General features: G+C 43.7%; 1 protein-coding gene across 13 annotated transcripts in view; it reads right to left on the reverse strand.

The window, feature by feature from the left end:
- The window catches only part of Grip1 (glutamate receptor interacting protein 1), a 649,740-nt gene that overhangs the window by 71,752 nt on the left and 559,063 nt on the right, over positions 1-18,925 (reverse strand). For all 13 annotated transcript variants that reach the window (XM_037196738.1, XM_028869613.2, XM_028869622.2 and 10 more), the window contains one exon: positions 9,198-9,278. In XM_037196738.1, coding sequence (XP_037052633.1) covers positions 9,198-9,278 — 81 coding nt within the window. The remainder of the gene's footprint in view (positions 1-9,197; positions 9,279-18,925) is intronic.

Genomic DNA, 18,925 nt, shown 5'->3' on the forward strand with positions numbered 1-18,925 from the left:
AACAAATATTTTATTAGTCAACTAAATACATACATGTGTATATATATTCTAAGCATACATATAGCCCTTATTAAACTGCACATAAAATTATTATCAATCTGAGTGGTCAAATATTTGGAGCCTTTAAACTTAGTTGGGGTAGGACTTCCATTTGATAAGAATAAAAAAAAAACATTTGGAAAGGGACTTCCTTGGAATTAACTCTGGATATGAGTTATAGCCCAGAGAAGCACAAAGAAACCATCTTTTTAAAGTTTAGATTTCATTTAGGATATCAACGTTTGGGAAAACAAAAACAAACAAACAAACAAACAAAAACCAAGTGGCCTCTGAGAGAAGATGCTTTGCCAACCTGAAGCCTGTGATGGTTTCCTTTTAGGAAACATTAAGAGGCCCCCGAAGTAAGATTTCATTATAAACAGGCTGATCATCCCGTAATAATCACAGAACCATATCATATCCCATAATCCCTTCTGAATCCCAGAAAAATGTTTGTGCATAAGAACAGATGGTTTAACAGCTCAACATCATATTTAAAGGAAAACCAACATCCCCCAAACCTTACCCTCTACTGCAATTAGTCCTGAGTAAATGTTAATGAGATTTCACTAATCACTAACCTTAGCTGCCAGCAAAGTGTGCAGAGTGGTATACTCACTACAACTGACTCATTATTTAAATCTTCACTCAATGATTTGGTATGGCTTGCCCATAGACACAAACACCTACCAATTTTACTCATGTCATATTCTAAAATAGAAACAGTTCTGGGCATTGGGCGTGCACACAAATGCACAAATACATAAACCTTTATTACAGGCAAGCATTATTCTTTTGTTTGTCAATGAATTTGCATAGTATCTCGCCAACCTATAATAACCATCATATAACATGCGAGTGTTTCTTTTGAATTAAAAAGGCCCACATTCCACTGAAATGGAAAACCAGCAATAGTAAGAACAAAAAGATATGTCAAACTCACCCTTCTTTGAAAGAGAGGAAAATAGTATCATGATGTAGAGGACAATCCTATACAATTTTATGCTCTACACACCTACATGCACATGGTGGCCATCCTCATCTTTCTAGAGTCTCCATTTTCTCTTCTAACTACATCCACATTTGAAACATCAGACATTCTTGGTGGATGTCTACTGGGGTGAAGATATTGAACACAGAAGTGTGTGCAGACGTGTATGTGCCCTATCTCTGTCACTACCAGGCACACAGATGTGGCAATGAATCTTTGAACGATTAGTAGCTGTTGTTAACACCCTACCACAATGCTAAATTCTTCTCTGCCTAGAAAATAACAAATTAAGCATATGTTACTAGGTGCATAGTACTCTAAACCTACCAAGCAGGTTGCTATTATTAAATGTGAATAGATTTTATATAGATATGTAGCTTTGGTAATGGAAAAGCAGGCCAATGTAGTGTAGTGATTAAGAAATGGCATTTGGTAGTCATAATGGTTGGGGCTGAAGTCCTTGCTCTGTTACTTCTGGTCTGATTACTTGAGGACAAAGTCCATAGATGACTCAGGTCCTCATCTGTGCAGCATATGATGAATATTCACTGTTTTTACCCGAGAGTTTCTATTGAGAGGATGATGTGAGTCATGAAAGGCAGAGTGATTTGACCAATGCACACAAGATGCTCTCTATCTGCATTGTTTACTGTTTACTATTATTACTATCCAGCCCCATTGAACTCATTTCCGCACTCCAATCTAAAATGGATCCCTCAGTCTTTCATTTATCACTGTTTTTAATCCATCTGCTCTTGCTCAGACTTGTGATCCTTCAAAGAGTAACACACACCCACTCAACGCTTTGGATTTGGTTGGAATTTTCCACAAAACCAGGCACTAGTAAGTTACATAGTAAGTTAACACATATTTCCAGAGCACCAAGCATGAGGTAGGCATCTCTGCACAGGGCTCTGGCTGTGAAATCCCAGAGAAATTGGTTTAAAAAGGAGAGGCGGTCCATGTTAGATCTCATGAAGTCATGAGAAATGAAATCGTTTTCTCTATTATGAGATGTTACTTCCACTGGAGAAGCCATACCCATGTTCCGGAGGACGGGCGGAGGTGGTGGTCTACCATAAATGGGTCAAGAGAGTGACTCACAAAGGAAGAACAAGCAAAGATTATGGTGTGAAAGCCAGAGACAAACAACTGGGGTTCCTTGAAGTCTCAGTGTCATTGGCCAATTAAACAGAACTGAACGGGGGACAAGGGACCAACACTGTGAACTTGTGGGCGTCCACAGTGAAGGTTAAACGTAGTAGGGCCTTTTCCCAACTTACAATTAATGAAATGACTTTAACTCTAACTCCACTTGTCTCTAAAGTCACTGTTAATGCACCCAAGCAGTGACACATGAGTCATCCACAAGCTTGCTCAGAACTCATCATCAGAATCATCTATTTATGTTGCATTACAAAGTTGATATTTTTCACATTGCTCATAGGTCCGTGTTCTTAAACCTCAAAGAGAAACTTCTTATAACGCTTTTCAGAATGTACGTATACAGTTTTTCAGTGTGTGTGTGTCTGTGTGTGTGTGTGTGTGTGTGTGTGTGTGTTGCACTTGTATGTGCCTGTGTCTATGTGAAGGCCAGAGAACAAACTCAGGTATCACCATGAGTTATGCCATGCACCTGCTTTGAGACAGGGTTTCATTCTGACATGGTGCTAACCAATTAAAATAGACTTGTAGTGGATAGCGGTTCTGTCTATGACCTTGAAGCACCAACCCTAGAGATGTAGCAGGTAACCGTCCTACCTACCTATGACCTTGACGTATCTGCCCCTGGGGTATGGCTCAGGGCTACCCTTAAGACCTAAGATGCATGTACACCACTCTCTTCTCTCCCGCATGGGCTTCGATGCTGAGATGGACCAGGCGGAAGAACAGCATGGGACTATATCTCAGCCTTCCAGGACCCTACGATAAATCTCCTGTGCTGTAGTGACTTTTCCTTCCTAATAAATTCCTTCACCCTTTAAGCAGACTTGTGGATTTCTCATAATATAGACTGGCTAGCCAGCAAACTCCAGGGACCTCTCCATCTCCATCTCTCCAGTGCTGGGATATAAGTGCATGCTACCACACCTAGCATCTCTACACAGATTCAGAGTATGAAGCTTGGGTCCTCATGCTTGAAATAAACTAAACTGTTAAAGCATTTACCAACCGAGCCATCTTGACAGCTCCTACTTTTTATTTGTGTCAAAAATACAAGCCCACACGATTTAGTTGGAAATCGTGCGCAAGCAAGTTTTCAACTTCCGGTTTCCCCAGATGCAAATGCAGATGATTCCTGCCTTTGAGGTGAGTCATTTATGATTTTGAGATTTGATGGGGTGAGAGCAATTTCTTTCAGGAGACGCCATATCCTTGAATTTTGATGCGAGAGGCCAGCAACACGAGGCATAGAGGTCTCTTTTGATACTGTTCAAGGGCAGCAAGCCATTGCTTCCCATTGGCCGTGAGTTCACAGATAAACAACCCAATTACTGTGCACTGTATTGCTATGTTACATGTAATGGTTTATAACCCATTTATTGGGGGACATATCTTCACATTAGTTTGAGGAACACACACTTTCAGCTTCTTTGGTTGATTCCACTTGTGACATGACATATAATGTTACTAGTTTATTTTTCAATCTTTTAAAAAAATATTTATTAATTTTTTTCATTTTACATACCAACCAGTTTCCCCTTCCATTCCTTTTCCTTCCCCCTGCTTTTCCCTCTCATCCACTCCTCCAAAAGGGTAAGGCCTCCCATGGGGAGTCAACAAAGCCTGGTACAATCAGTTGAGGCAGGACCAAGTCCCTTCCCCCTGCATCAAGGGTGAGCAAGGTGTCCCACCATAGGGAATGGGCTCCAAAAAAGCTGGCTGATGCACCAGGGATAGATCCTGGTTTCCACTGCCAGGAGCCCCACAAACAGACCCAGCTACACAACTGTCTTCCATATGCAGAGGGTCTAGTTTGGTCCCATGCAGGTTCCAACACTGTCGATGTAGAGTTCGTGAGTTCCTATGAGCTTGGAAATCTCTGTAGATTTCCCCATTATGATGTTGACCACCCTTGCTCAGAGAATCCCTCTTCCCTCTCTTTAACTGGACTCCCGGAGCTCGGTCTGGTGGTTGGCTGTGGATCTCTGTATCTGTTTCCATCAGTTACTGGATAAAGGCTCTATGATGACAGGGTAGTCACCAACCTGAATCCAGGGGAAGGCCAGTTCAGGCACCCTCTCCACTATTGCTATAGTCTTCTTAGTCATTCTCTGTGTTATGAACCCCATGGGCTTGTTCCTTCCTTCTCAGATCATCACCACGTTCATGGCTCTTTCTTGCCCCTTCATTCTTCCAACATGGTTTATTACAAATAATCTTTGCATGGTCAGGATTTACTACTCACTTTAGCATGGACCGTGTCAACAGTGTCCAGAATCAAGTCACAGAACATCCCGTTTCTTTCCTCTTCTGCAGAATCTAGTTGTATTCCTCTATTCTATGGAGTTCTCTAGTTCATGCTTTTGAAGATATAAATCCCAAAGCTTCTGGGAGAGACACTTGGTTACACCTAGTGGGAGAAGCTATCCCAGAGACCAATGTATTGATTCTTAGTGTTCAACTAATCCTACTGGCTGGGCTATACCATTATTCCTACACACCCCAAGTTCTGAATGCCACCAATTCTTGGTCCTTTTGGGAATATAAAATGCACCGAGGTTCCCTGTCTGAGTCCATTGCTATCATTCATTTTCCTTTTCTTGATCTTCATAGATGATTTTGCCACTGGAAAAATCTCCCATTTTTCTCATGTCAAGGTAGCATGTGCTCGCCCACCATTGTTTAATCTCAGAAGTGTTACAATCATTGATCACCCTTGCTGGGAGACACTTATTTTTATAGAAAAGATGAAAATTTGTTGTACCTGTCATACAGCCCCCGCTTTGTGATTTTTATAAAGAGAAAAAAGAAAACTAAGCCTTTGTTTCTGTAATGAATCCAGTCACGTGCAGAAAGAAGGCCAAGAAATTAACCACACGCATAGAATGCTGCCTCTTGCTTTTCCGATTTAGGCTCTAGGAAGGCTCATCAATCAGACAGTGACAGGGCTGAGTGGTATGGGGACAGGAAAGCCAGCATTTAGGCTGACGGAATATGCTGGGAATCCTTGTTTTGCCTTTTTATTAACTTTGGGTCTTTGGACAGCTTTGCAGTTGAACTATATCATTCCTCTCTGTAGAATGGGGCCATCCCCGGGCTGCTATGAGGAATAAGTAAGAAAACACTCACAATGTCTAGCCCAGTGGGGGACAAATCCCTGTTGCAAAAGCTCAAAAGAAAATACCAATGTCAAGAAGGCTTCAATGACAAGGGCTCACAGGACAGAGACAGCCAAAGTTCTCCGACTTGACAGGTAGGTAGTGGCTTTGTTGGAAGGTAGGAGCCAGGATTCTGGACTGGCTGGGTGGGAGGGCACTCGGGTGTGGCTGTGTTCCAAAACACTGTCCTTTTTGTTAGTTTACCCCACTTCATCTACTATCATCAATCATTCCATCGTATCGCAACGTTAATAAAAGTAATGCCTGGTCTAATGTACCGTCAATGTTTCATCAAGAAGTTAAGAGAATGGGCCTAAAACTGTTCACCACATCCAATCAGAGGAGGCCATTTCTCAATGAGGTCTGGAGTGAGGCTGCCCAAGTGAAGGCATGCAAGCCTCCTACAATGGAGCAGTGGTTCTCAACCTTCCCGATGCTGTGACTCTTTAACACAGTTCCTCGTGGTGTGGTGACCCCACCCCCCAACTACAAGATTATTTTCGTCGCTACTTCATACCTGTAATTTTGCTCTGGTTATGGATGTAATATAGATATTTGATATTTCTGATAGTTGTAAAGGGGTCATGACCCACAGGTTGAGAACCACGGTGATGGAGGCTAACTGGACACATGGAAAACATGTATGCCTCTCATGATGGATGTCCACTTCTGAGCACAGAGATTTCATGAGGTGAAAAAGGCAGAAAGGGGATTTTGTACAAAGATGGTGGAGAAAAAAAAATCACTAAGCCATGACAAGCCCTCAGCTTCACTCAGAGCTTGTGTGTGTTTGAGGAGAAGGTGCCTGGATTTCCTGCCTATATAACACCATTGTAATGAATACTGGATTTTTAAAAAAAATATACTTTTAGCATTTATTATTTGAGAATTTCATACTATGTACTTTGGTATGAACATTAGATTTTTGTTATCTAGAGATTTGCTTAAACTATTTCACAAGGCTTTGTGTAAAGTAGTGAATTATCACCATCTTGCTAACGTGCTGAGGTTCACAACGTGTTTTGGTTATATATGTATATATGTATTTGTGTGTGTGTATGTGTGTGTGTGTGTGTGTGTGTGTGTGTGTATATACACATTTAATACGTGCATCCTTCTATAGAGAATGGCAGTTTGGCCTTTCAATCCTTGCTCTTGACCATTCTCCACATCTTTAATCCATGCAATAGTCTGCTCAGCACTTTGTATTCACTGTCTTCTTCAAAGGCTCCTTTCCTGGAGGGCATAGTGCTTAGTAGAACATTGCTGATAAAGACGTCTTATCCATCCATGCAACAGATACAGGCATTGAATGAAGACCTCGTGTGTGCTGGGAATGTAGAGAGGCCTTGGGGAGTTTCCTCTCTCATTGCAACGAATACAAATCCTGGCTGTCCTTTTTGTCTTTGTTTCTCTTTTATAGTAAATTATGTTTCCTTGGCTTGTCCATTACTCATATTTTCTAGGAAGAAACACACTCAGTATAATGATGACTACTTGTGCAAGTGCAACCAGAGCTCCGAGGAGCTGACAAGTGAGTGTGCGAGAAACTTGTGCATCCCTCCTCCATCTGGAACAGCGAAACACTCACAGCTTCCCAAACAACAGTTGCACATGATGGGAGGAGATTCAGGACATTCTTGAAGCAGTTTGCTGGTGTTTACACTGTACATTTCTTAAGTTTTGATGTACCCTGCTCGTGAGTAGATATCTTCTAGACACCTCCTCAGGCGTTTCCGTCGCCATGACCAACACTGCTTTAATCTCAAATTTTACTTAAGAAAATGTTCCCCCCTCTTTGGTTATTTGATGTAAATAGATATTTGTAAAATTTATTAAAAAATTTGATTTATTCAGTATTTGTAAAAATTGAGGGCCAAGGAAATATTCACTAAAGTGCTTGCGACAAAAGTATGAGGACAAGGATTTGATCCCAGAACCCACATAAAAAATCCAGGTATGGTATCAGGCACTTGTAATGCCTGCCCTGTGCAAGTGGAGACAGGTAGTGCTGGGGTTCATTGGCCAGCGCGTATAGCCTGATGAGCAAATTCCAGGCCACTGTGAGACCCTGTTTTAAAAACAAAGGCGGGGAGCTCCTGAGGAATGACATCCAGTTGGCTTCTGCTTTTCACACTCATCACACACACACACACACACACACACACACACACACACACACACACACAACTTGAGATGTCATTCACTCACTATAACATATTTGTTTTATTCACATGTCGAATCATTTTAAGTTATACTGCAGGACGGTGTTTTACATGCTCTAAGTGTTACTTCATTGTGTCTTTTAACTTCCCTCGCAGAAGGCTCCTCGGGGTGGGTGGGTAAGTGGACAGTGTTAGACACCTGGCATCTTATTCCTGCACAGGCTGTGCAACGCAGTGGTACTTATTTTAGTAGCACGGCGGATGTGTGTGGTTCGCCATTATAAATAAAAGTGCAGTTTTAGTGTTAAATTTATACCATTAAAGTTGAACTGGACAGCCTTATTTCATACTGCTCAATTGAGGACTCTTTTTATTTATTTTTGCCATAAGAACTGACATAAACTCTGTCCAGCAGTGTGTTGAGGCATTTTTATTTCATCTCATTATTCTTTCTTGACAAGGGACAACCTTGTGGTCATAGTCCCTGCCTCTGTGTCTCCTTGGTCCTTAAGCACTGACCATTGGTTTCACATGCTTGGGGGCATTTATTGATAAACTCAGTCTGTGGATAGTAAGAGTACAAAACAATCTCGATTTCTATCCTGTTCTATAAAGGTCCACTGGGACTGGAATTTTCAAAGTGGATTTATCAAAGCAGTTATAAAACTAGATCCCCAGGGAGGAAGAGAATTAAGCACATTTGTATATTATGCTTTTCATTTTGCTTTGGTTATCCAGACCAGGTACCATGAGTGATTCAGGAATTCATGAAAAGGCATTGATTGAGTCTCGTGGAATGGATTACAGAGACAGGGCAGACTCATAGAAAGTCTTGAGAATATATAAAAGTACTTTCTGAGTTAGATTACCCTTTCTTGTATTCATTAGAGAACAGCACAGAACATAAATATGTAGAGAACCCATATGTATATTTCTGCTCATCTAATTATTCATCTAATCATTTATATATTGGCATGTGAGAAATACTGAGTACTATGACTTGCTGGACAGCATACAAAGTATACAGATGTTATAAAGACTTAGCCCTATACTTCATGGAAGTCTTGCTTTTATTTATATTCTGTTTTCTCTCTTCTCTCTCTCTCTCTCTCTCTCTCTCTCTCTCTCTCTCTCTCTCTCTCTCTCTCTCTGTGCACACAAGTTTGTACACATGCATATGAAATCCAGAGGTTGGGATCTGATGTCCTCCTCAATCATTTTCCACTTTCTTTTTTGAGACAGGATCTCTCACTGACGTTGGAGCTCACCGATTTGGCGAGACATTCTGGCCAGCGAGTCTAAGTGAGCCTGCTACCTCCAGCTCTTCAGTTCTGGGACTACAGATGTGTGCTGCTGTGTCCGGCTATTTACATGGATGCTTGGGCTCTTTCAGATCTTAATGCTTACATGGCACACTCTTCACCAACTGAGCTCTCTTCTGAGCCTTCATGTCCATTTTATAGGGAAAGAAATGTAACTGCAGAGAGAACTTGAAGTTGCTGATCGCCCTCCCAAGGCCATCAGGTGCTGGCTTGTGCCGCTGGCTCCAGAGTTTCATAGGGCGACACTGAAACTGGGGGAGAAAACTGAAAATACTTGCCACACCTGTAAACCCTTTGGCAATGGAGTTCTACAGCATCTTTAAGTCCTAATATTCTATGAGAAGCCCATTCTACTTACAACTGATGGTTATCCCGAGCTCCACGCTGTGCTTCTTAGGCAGTTTTACGTGAAATGTTCCACTACTTGGGATGACAGACTCTGTAATTTTAAAACAGGAAAACAGTGTTTACAGGACACGGAGGACACTGGGTATTGGGTAGGAACAGCCTTCCAAATTCAAACGTTTCCATCCTGGAGAGCTGCTCATTAAGACTCTGGAAGTTCTAACATGAAACATTCCATGAGAGGAGGAGGGCTCCTTTAGATTTGGTGGTAAACAACTCACAAGTCTCAAGAAGTCCCTGAAGCTTATAAGAAGATCAGGGTCACTTGATTACTAAAGTTATATAAACAGTAAGAACTTTTGGGGGGAGAGGGGACTAGTCAGACCCATTGCTTTGTGTGACTGTTGTATAGTGAGGATTAATGTTACAACTTTCGTGAGCTGTTACCATGCTGGGTTAGGCTTTTCCAGCGCTCAGCTGTTTCGGAGCTGTCTATGCTCCAACTATGATATAAAGCTAACCACTCACCCCTACTCCTGCAGGTAATCCCAATAAATTCATCAGTTTTTCAACATGGACTTGGGTAGATCTGTCATTGACACTCTGTCTGGGATCTGTAACTGTTACTCTCTGAGATCATCAGGATCTCTACTTTATCTCTCTGGTGATTGCAATGTAGGTATCCCCTGCCTCACCTCTGCAGCAGTTCCTTTCTTCCCAATACCCTCAGCATCTCTTCTACTTTACTCCCAGGCAGCTGCAGCTTTCACATCCCCACCTCAGATCTCTAGCTGGCAGTCAGTCAGTAGATCCTCTCTCCGTCTGTCATCTCACTATTCTGTCTCAGTAGGTGTTCTTTGCAGGATACACAATTCTTTATTAATTCCCCTGGAATGAATTCAGTGATACCCCTAGACAAGCACCCCTCATCCAAGACCTTTGTAACAGCATTGCTAGCAAAGGAAAGTGCAGAAGAGGAGGATCATGGGATGACCAAACTAGCCTACTCTTATTGCTTCATCCCTTCACTAAAGCTTGGCTCACCCTTCACTAGGCAAAGATTTAACTACAAAGGCTGGGATGCAGGTAGAACTATTGGGCCTCCAGATACCTAGCCCAATTTGTTCACTGCATGTGTAACATATTTTTGCACAGCATAGGCAAAAGTTAGGACTGGGCTCATGGAAAAAAGTTAAGAGTCCTCCTTTTTTTCATTCTGTCTTAAATTGTTCTTGGCCTTTTGTCCTTTCCCTTGAGAAGTTTAGCAGTAAACTTTTTACAAGCCCAGAATCTGATCTTCCAATTTGGAAGGTTCACCACAGAGCATTAAAGGAGAGAACACAATAAAAATTTGATTTCCCTCAGCCCCTCCGGGCTGCTAGGAAGTCACCTGTAAAAAAGACCCCCAAATTGCCCATCCGTTGCAGTGGTGAGGCATGGTCTTTTGTCCCAGCATCCTTTTCCTGCTCTGTTCTTACTTCAGCAGGGTGAGTGAATCTGCTGACATTCATAGTTCCTCTCAGGCTCCTAAAATCTCTCTGGGACCAGGCCAGTGTCACAGACTGACTCGACACCTCCACCTTCTGTACTAAAGGAACACGCTGATGTTCCAGGAAGTGGACCTGCATACATTTAGTCATTTATTCATTAAGAATTTGCACATTTCCCACTTCCTAATGCTATAGTAAAGAACGGAACCCATCTCTAGTTAGAGACAAGCCTTAGGCACCACCTGCTTATGAGTTAATTCAGTCTGGCAGTTCAAGGACCTGGCTGGCTACGGGGGTCACCCCTTAGGAAGGTGAGTTCATTTTAAGATAATGTGCTTTCCCTTCCCAGAATTCTTGCCCCTTAGCGCAGTCTTTGTGAGCCATCCTGGAGTTCAGATGGGTCTGCCCGTATTCCCATGCTAATAGAAAGGCCTAACTATTCCTTTCTCTCCTCTTCTTCTCTTAGATGTGAGCCAGAGCCTAAGTATGCCTTCGAACCCCCTAATGCTCTAGGCTTCCTTACCACTCTTCTAAAAGTCTCTCTTACCATGTGACTACCTGTCACCATGCAGCTAGTGTCCACGTCAACTTACCTCCTCCATTCTCCTCCCAGTATAGGAGCTGCAGGGTTCATAGCTTGTGTGCTCTGGGGTTTTTATTTCAGACTCTAATAAACCATATCCACCTTCTACTTTACTCCTGTGTTTTTCATTATTGAGATGGAGAACCCTAAGAGGGGACTCTTATTTTCCCAGGATCATATGCTAGCTCTCACAAGACTCCTTGAGATTGCTGGTAACATTTCCTTCCTACCTTTGAATCCTTCAATCAGCCAAGAATATGAACCATTCCTGCCCTCCTAGACAGCACCGTGAAGGAGGCTTGAGGCAGGCATAATTATTCAGTCAAGCAATAGACTTAAAAAAGACCAGCTAATTTTGATACACTGGGGCAGAAGGAGAAATGAAATTAATAATTATGTTTTACTTTCTGATATCAGATCTGTCTGGGCATATCATAATTATGTTTCAAGTATTTCTCCTTTTCCTGCCTTCCCTTCCTTCCTTCCTTCCTTCCTTCCTTCCTTCCTTCCTTCCTTCCTTCCTTCCTTCCTTCCTTCCTTCCTTCCTTCCTTCCCTAAGTCTTGATCATTTAATATTGTAACAACAGAAGAAACCGTCTTTCCATTTCCCAAGAGAGCATTGAAGAACTTGGAGTTAACAGGAAAACCGGAAGTGCTGGGTTTTGAAGGGGCTGCATTTTACCCACTTGCACCAAAGGCTGGTCTGCAGAAAAAAGCAAGAAATAAACGTGTGTGCACAAGGAGCAAACAGGATCTCAGAGAGTGCCACGCTTAGGCTCATCTGATTGGAGCCCCTCAGGACCGTGAAAGCGTATGCTTCCAGAAAACCTCCCCTTTCTGCCTAAACCAGCTGGATGCATTTCTGATGCAGCAACGGAAAGATGAAGACCCTAATGCAAGAGAGACGATGGCATGGGAGCAAGCCGAAGTCTGCCATCCAACTGCTCACAGGCACAGCCAGAATACTCGATTTAATTGCTTAGAGAAAGCCAGCCAGCAGTCCTTAAGAGTGCATGGAGTTACATTATTTAGGATCCATCTCAGATATGGGAGGCTGTTTTCATTTCTCTATTTTAAGACAAAAAAAAGGTTCTCAGAAAATGGAGAGGTACATATATGTGTTTTTATTTCTGCCTCTGTGTATGTGTCTAACTCCCACAAGTGGGGACTTGGAGTCACAGAGTCCAGGGAACACTGACCAAGAATAGTTGCTACTCCAACTCTTGGTTTCATAACATTTTAAACTTTTTACATTTATTTATTTGTATGGTGTTCCTCTCTCCTCCCTCTCTCCCTCTCTTCTTCCTCTTCTCTCTCTCCCTCTCTCCCTCTCTCTCTCTCTCTCTCTCTCTCTCTCTCTCTCTCTCTCTCTCTCTCTGGTACATATGTAGAAGTCAGAGGGTAACCTTTGGGAGTTGGTTCTCTCCTTCTATCATGTAGGCTCTGGATCTTGAACTCAGGCTTGGTAGCAAGCACCTCTATCCACTAAATCATCTGGCCTGTTTGCTTTTATAAAATTTTAGTGCAGGGAATGATGACCATGAGTAACACCATTCATGACATGAGAGGACGTATTGTGACTTCCTGGAACACAGTAATGGATCACTTTTGACTATATGTGATTTGAAAAATTCACCATGGCAAATGAGCATCAACTAATGAATCTCTTTGATCAAGCTGTGGCTTCATTTTAATCTTTCCATGCCAGTGTGATTTATTTTATAGTTGGTATTTTCCCCATATAATTATTTGGTTGTTAAAGCAAAGGCATATTTAATTTGGGGTTCATAAACAAATGCTGTTAATGAGAAGGTTCCATTGTTTGGACAAACAACAACAGGTTTAGCGTCGGTGGATATAATTCTGAAAACAAATGATGTTTATTTTGTAAGACCCTTGTGATTATTTTGCACTTCCCTGGTTTTGCTTCATCTTTGTTAAAACCATAATTAAAAACACATTTGGGGAAAAAGGGTTCCTTCTTTCCCATTGGTCTGATTTTCTGCCTGAAGCATTCATTGTCGGCACAGTAAGATAACTGCCAGGACCTAATTTATCAGCCTGGGCACCCTGTGAGGAGTGTAAATGTTGAACGCTCCCCTACTTCGATGAACACACCGGGGCTCTGGTTGGTGGCCAACAGCACTTCTTAGGCTCTGCACCGAGACGTCTCGGAACAAATACCTTCAGAGCTGAAGTGGGAACTTTGAGACCTTGTGGTATGGGCCATATAGATTGTCATTTAAAAAAATGGAAAGCAGCAAACTGGAAGAAGATGAGGTTCTAGCTTCATAAAATTCCATGTGTGGTAAAGGATTCCAGTAGAAGAACTGGAATGGTGATGGTGTCATCTTCAACTTCAGATACCTCACTATTCACCTCGCTAAGGTGTTTGTACAACATCGTGTGTTTAGAGAGGCAGACGTAGGCAAGAGTGTGTTCACTTTTAACCACCTCTCTGTCATTTAAAATATTTATTAAGTAAAGATAGCCGAGCACTGAAAGCTCAGGGCTGGAACATTCATCTTGATGTATAAAATATTTGGAGGCAGAACACTGGAAATGCATGGCTTGCATCCAGGCAATTAGGCACGACTCCAGAAGGACAGGGCAGTCTGGACAGGGCCTGCATCTGCACGCTCCCTATCCGGGCCCAAGTTCTTAGATGACTAAAAAGGATTTGCCTGTTTCTAAAAGTTCCCAATGATGATTCCAGTAGATCAGGGATGATTACCTGTAGTGCCTTCCTGAGGGTTTTAAGGCTGCATCTGCATCCATCAAAAGAGCAGTGTTATTAATTAGTGATGTCTGCCATGAGCAAAGGCAGAGGGGTAACGGATGGGAACACATCCCTCCCCCCAGCCTATTGTAGATGACCTGGAATATCTATTTTGTGACCTTTATTAAACAAGCTGGGTACTGAAAAAAAAAAAGTAGGCTTAATCGATAGAGTTCCTATTTTTCCGGAGCTTAAAGTTATTAAAGTATTAAATCAACAAACATTAAAAATATATATATGCACATACATTAAGGATGCACGAGACACCAAACAAAATTCCAGGATATACAAAATAGAATACATTCATAACACAAGCAAATAGATACTGTGATAATCTTTACAAAGACGGCCAAATTGTGCTGGCCATCACACTGCTGACGTGTAGCGTGAAGTTGCCACCAAGGGCTCTGCGGTGGTCAGTACAGCCTTCTTCCTGCATTCTAGGTTTGGAAAGTCTGCCCTAATGGTTTCATGGTGGCAACCACTAACATCTCCTGTCCTAATTTTACTTAGCAAATTTTTAACCAAAAGGCAGTAAAGCAATGGAGGGAAAGTAGACTGCTAACCAATGGTGAGTCCACCGTTCTCTTTAAGACCTGGGGTTTCCCCCACCAGAAACTCAATTTCCCTCTTCATGCATCAAATGAAGATGGTATAGGATTATAATAACTCTTTTATCACTAATTTTCTGTCACCACTAAGTAGACTCTGGGGCCATTGGACAGCCTTCTTGCTTGATAACCAAACCTTCTCCGCCACCTGACTGGTTCTTACAAGGTCTTTCTGTCCAAGTCCTGCTGGGTCACAGGAATTAGAAGGCACACACTTTAGCAAGGATGGACCAGCATATTACATGAGAAAGGAAGAGTGTAGAAAAAAGCAGACCCCAGAGGCCAGGAGCCCCAGACAAAGTGGACTCAAACCCAGCTCTGACACAAACAGAAGCTCATAACTGAAGTCTCCTCACAGAACCGAATGTATTTCATAATTCCCTCCTGACCGAGACCTATCTGAATTCTAAGCACCATTTAGGTACTAGAAGTGCGTTTGTAAACTGAAACCACAAAATCCCTGATGTGACAGATTTTTCTACTGGAAAAAGAGGGAAAAGAGAATAAACAAGCAAGAATGTCAGAGTTCTGGACTAGGAAGAGCCATAAATGCAGGGGCGAGGAGCGTGAAGGCTTTTATGGCCAAAGACCTATGTGAGTTAAGCAAAAACCCAGGCTTATAAGGGTAACAGGGATGGCTGCTATACAGATACACTGTGGGATTGTGATTGGCATTCAGGGTACCACATTGCGCCCATCCTAAAAGCTCAGTGAAATGAGCTGACAGTGATTTCTTGTACAGCTTTCCCGTTTCCAGATCGCCCCATCTGAATTTCGTCCCCCACTCCAAATAACTTCAGCAACTTCTCACCTGAAGTTTGCTTGCCTAGTTCTGAAACTCTAAATTCCAACACATCACTTTGGCGTGGCCTCAAGTCCTGGCGATTACCTGTGCCTTTTCTGACTCTACCCACTTTTCTTTGCCAGGACTCTTACTTCCTGTAAATCCTTTCCCTCTCATTTCATCCGGCCAATCCTGCGCTGATTCCCACTGTACATCAACTTAGAGGTTTGTGAACACAGGCTGCCGTAGCTGGAGAATCAGCTCGCCCTAGCCCTAACGCTGTTCCTCGATGCCCTCTTGACATAACATTGATGAAATGATCGAAGGCACACGGCACTTGGCCGTGTCACAGGCCGGAGGGTAGGCACTCTGACATCATGATCCTCATGTGCTACCGTGACAGCTCACCTAGTCTCCTAGCAACAACCTGAGACCCTCCTGCACCGAAGCCCTTCTGTTGAGCTTTCTCTGGAAGTTTCAAACCGTGGCTCAGCAGGACAATCCCTTTCTCTGCTCTTAATTCTCTGGTAGCTGAGACTCCTCAAAACAAAGGAAACCAGGGCTAGGGATTTGGCTCAGTGGTGAGGGCACTTGTTATTCTGGCAAAGGACCCAGGTTCAACTCCTGGCACCCATAATATGGAGGTTTACCATCTTCTCAGGCACCAGGCACGCATGTGATACATAGACATACACCCAGCCAAAACACTCATATACTCAAAGTAATAAAATATATTTTAAAAAAATCTTAAAAAAAACCCCACACCAAACAAAATCAAAACCCACCCATCAATCAGGCAACAGAACCCCGATTTCTCCACAAGGGTCGAGTGCTGCTCACACAGACACTGTGGTCTGCTTGGTGACTCTGCTGACCTTGGAAGTTCTGTGCCACACGTCTGGCTGGCTGGTTTCTACTGATTTTTCCCACCTCTCAATCTAAACCATCTTTGTTCTTTACAGAGTCCCGAGCTGTTGGCTCTTCCATGTTTACCAGCAGCTCTCAGATGAACCACTGGAGCCAAGCGGGAACATCTGTTCTCACACCGTCATTGGAATCCACAGGGAGGGACCTTCAACCTCCGGCCCCAGACAAGTGACTTATGACATTCTGGATTCTTCCCCTGCTCTTTCTTCGAGGACCTGCTTTGAAGGATCACGTTTTTCTCTCTCTCATAACTGTCAGGCCTCACCCTGCTCAGATCTCTGCAGCATCAACAAGACACAGAGTAACATCCCACCTGGACCGTGAGTCTCCTCCACTAGCTTCCCAGTGTCCATCTCCAGAGCTAAACCCGGCCCTTCCAAACATTCCAAGTCAAATAACCCTGCAGAGAAACTGCTGAATAAGGTCATGTGAATGGTGGAGTAGGATTTACCTAACTAAACGCAGCCAAAGTTTGGTGTCTGGGCCCAATGGCAGTTTCCTGTGCTGTCTGTATATTCGTGGAGTGTTTCCTGTCAGGTCCTGGGCAGTCAATGAGCACACACTCCTCACCCTTCCTACAGTTTTCTCACAGAGATGGAATTTTGGTTCCTCAGGTCCCACCTCATCCAGTCACCAAACTCGGACACTTCCTGCTGACGGGACTTGAATTTCCTGCAGCATCTTTATGCCGTCGAGACTCTGGACTCGGGACTGTTTATCTTCCTAAGTCACACCTTGGTGGGTTCTGTTTCTGTTGCTGTGCTTTCTTATATATTTTGTGTGTGTGTGTAGGTATGTGTCTGTTTGTATATGTGTATATGTGTGTATGTATGTGTATGTGTGTGCATGTATGTGGGTATCATCTGTGTATGTATGTATGTTTGTGCGTGCGTGTGTGTGTGTGTGTGTGTGTGTGTGTGTGTGTGTGTGTGTGTAGAGCAGAAGACAGTTTATAGGTGGTTCTCTCCTATCTTGTCGCTCTTGGAGACTGAGCTGAGGTCATCAGGCCTGTCGTTATCAAGTACCTCTGCCTGCTGAGTCAACTCTCGGCCCCTGAACTATCCCTATCCCTGTTGCTGACATCAATTCACTCCTTGTCTCAGGATCCCCTAGGCAGTGCTAACACCCTCCCGCTCACCAAGTGCTTTTCTTGTGCCTGCTTTTCCCCTCGGGGTCACTCTTCATTACAATGGTTTTGGCAACATGGACACCCTGGCCATTTCTTGGTCCTGCTCTATTCTCAGATACATGCCCCGATGCCCCCCATCCTGGGCTCCAAGGGGCACCCTGGACACCTTCCCAGGTACTTCTCCCACATCCTAAGCTGTACAATCCCACAAGTCCTCCCTCTTCCAGACACTGTTTCTCTTCTCTGATTGGCTGTGAGGTCCTCCAGAAAACACGCTGGTCCTTCCTATTTCCTCTTCCAATAACACGAACACAGCAGCATCCAGTTCAGTAATTGCGCCCGGTGGTGAATCATTTAGGCTTCATACATTCCGAGTGCCCCTTCTGGATGAAGACGTGAGTAGGCTGGCATTGACTCTGACGCTCTCAGTGGACATGTCACCACACATCTAAAACGGGACTCATGCTACTGTCCCCAGACGACCCTGTTCCTGTGTTCTCCTCCTAATCGTCTCTCCTGGCCTCTCACATACTCATCCTCACACCCCAGGAGTCATTACCTGACAAAAACACCGCCTTTGCAAATCACTGTGTCACATCTTCGGGAAGCCACCGCCCCAAGTGCCCAGCTGCCAACGTCTCCCATGGTTTCAGTGTCTGCCCTGCACATTTCAGAAAGCTTTCTCAAAACACGGCTCAGAGTCTCTCACGCTCCTGCCGAAATGCTCCCTGGGCTGGGGACACTTGGGGGCACAACCGCGATTCTCTACCAGGATCCTGCACATCTGCTGGACTCCGATCTCCCCGAGCCCTGCTCTAGAGCCAAACTCAATCTCTGCTCTGATTCCATCTCTACCACTCCGGCGACCATGTGCACCGCAGGCCGATTCCTCTGGCTCCAGCTTTCATGTCACGGTCTCCTCTGCCCGCAGGGCTGTTCTCCCAGCCCCTCGGCTAGCTTCTGCCTTCTGCCCACATTAATCTCTGCTTGAATGTCACTTCCTGAGAGACGCATCCTACAAAAACAGCTCCCCTCCAGCCACCCTGTGAGTTTCTACTCTGCTCTATTTTCCTCAGAGAATGTACAGTCAAAACCTCATACTGATAGCTTTTTAAATTACATTTCTGTTTCTCTTAAAAGTTGTATGAAGATAGGGACCTTTTACTTTCCTGCCTGCTATTGTAGGAGAGTCACTGGCCCATGACAAATATTTGTCGGCATGTGATCCTTGTGTCTAAAGGTATGCCTTTACCTTTTGGTAAAAGTTACTGGGATATGTGGGGTCCATGCTTTGCTATGTGAAGACAACCAGCCTACCAACCTATCTTCCCTCTTTCCCTCCCTCCCTTCCTCCCTCCCTCCCTCCTTCCCCACATCCTTCCTTCCGTCCTTCCTCAGCAGTGCTGGGTATCAAATCCAGAACCATTGCGCACCCTGG

Source organism: Peromyscus leucopus, chromosome 18 (genome assembly GCF_004664715.2).
Source record: "Peromyscus leucopus breed LL Stock chromosome 18, UCI_PerLeu_2.1, whole genome shotgun sequence".
In the NCBI taxonomy this organism is placed as follows: domain Eukaryota; kingdom Metazoa; phylum Chordata; class Mammalia; order Rodentia; family Cricetidae; genus Peromyscus; species Peromyscus leucopus.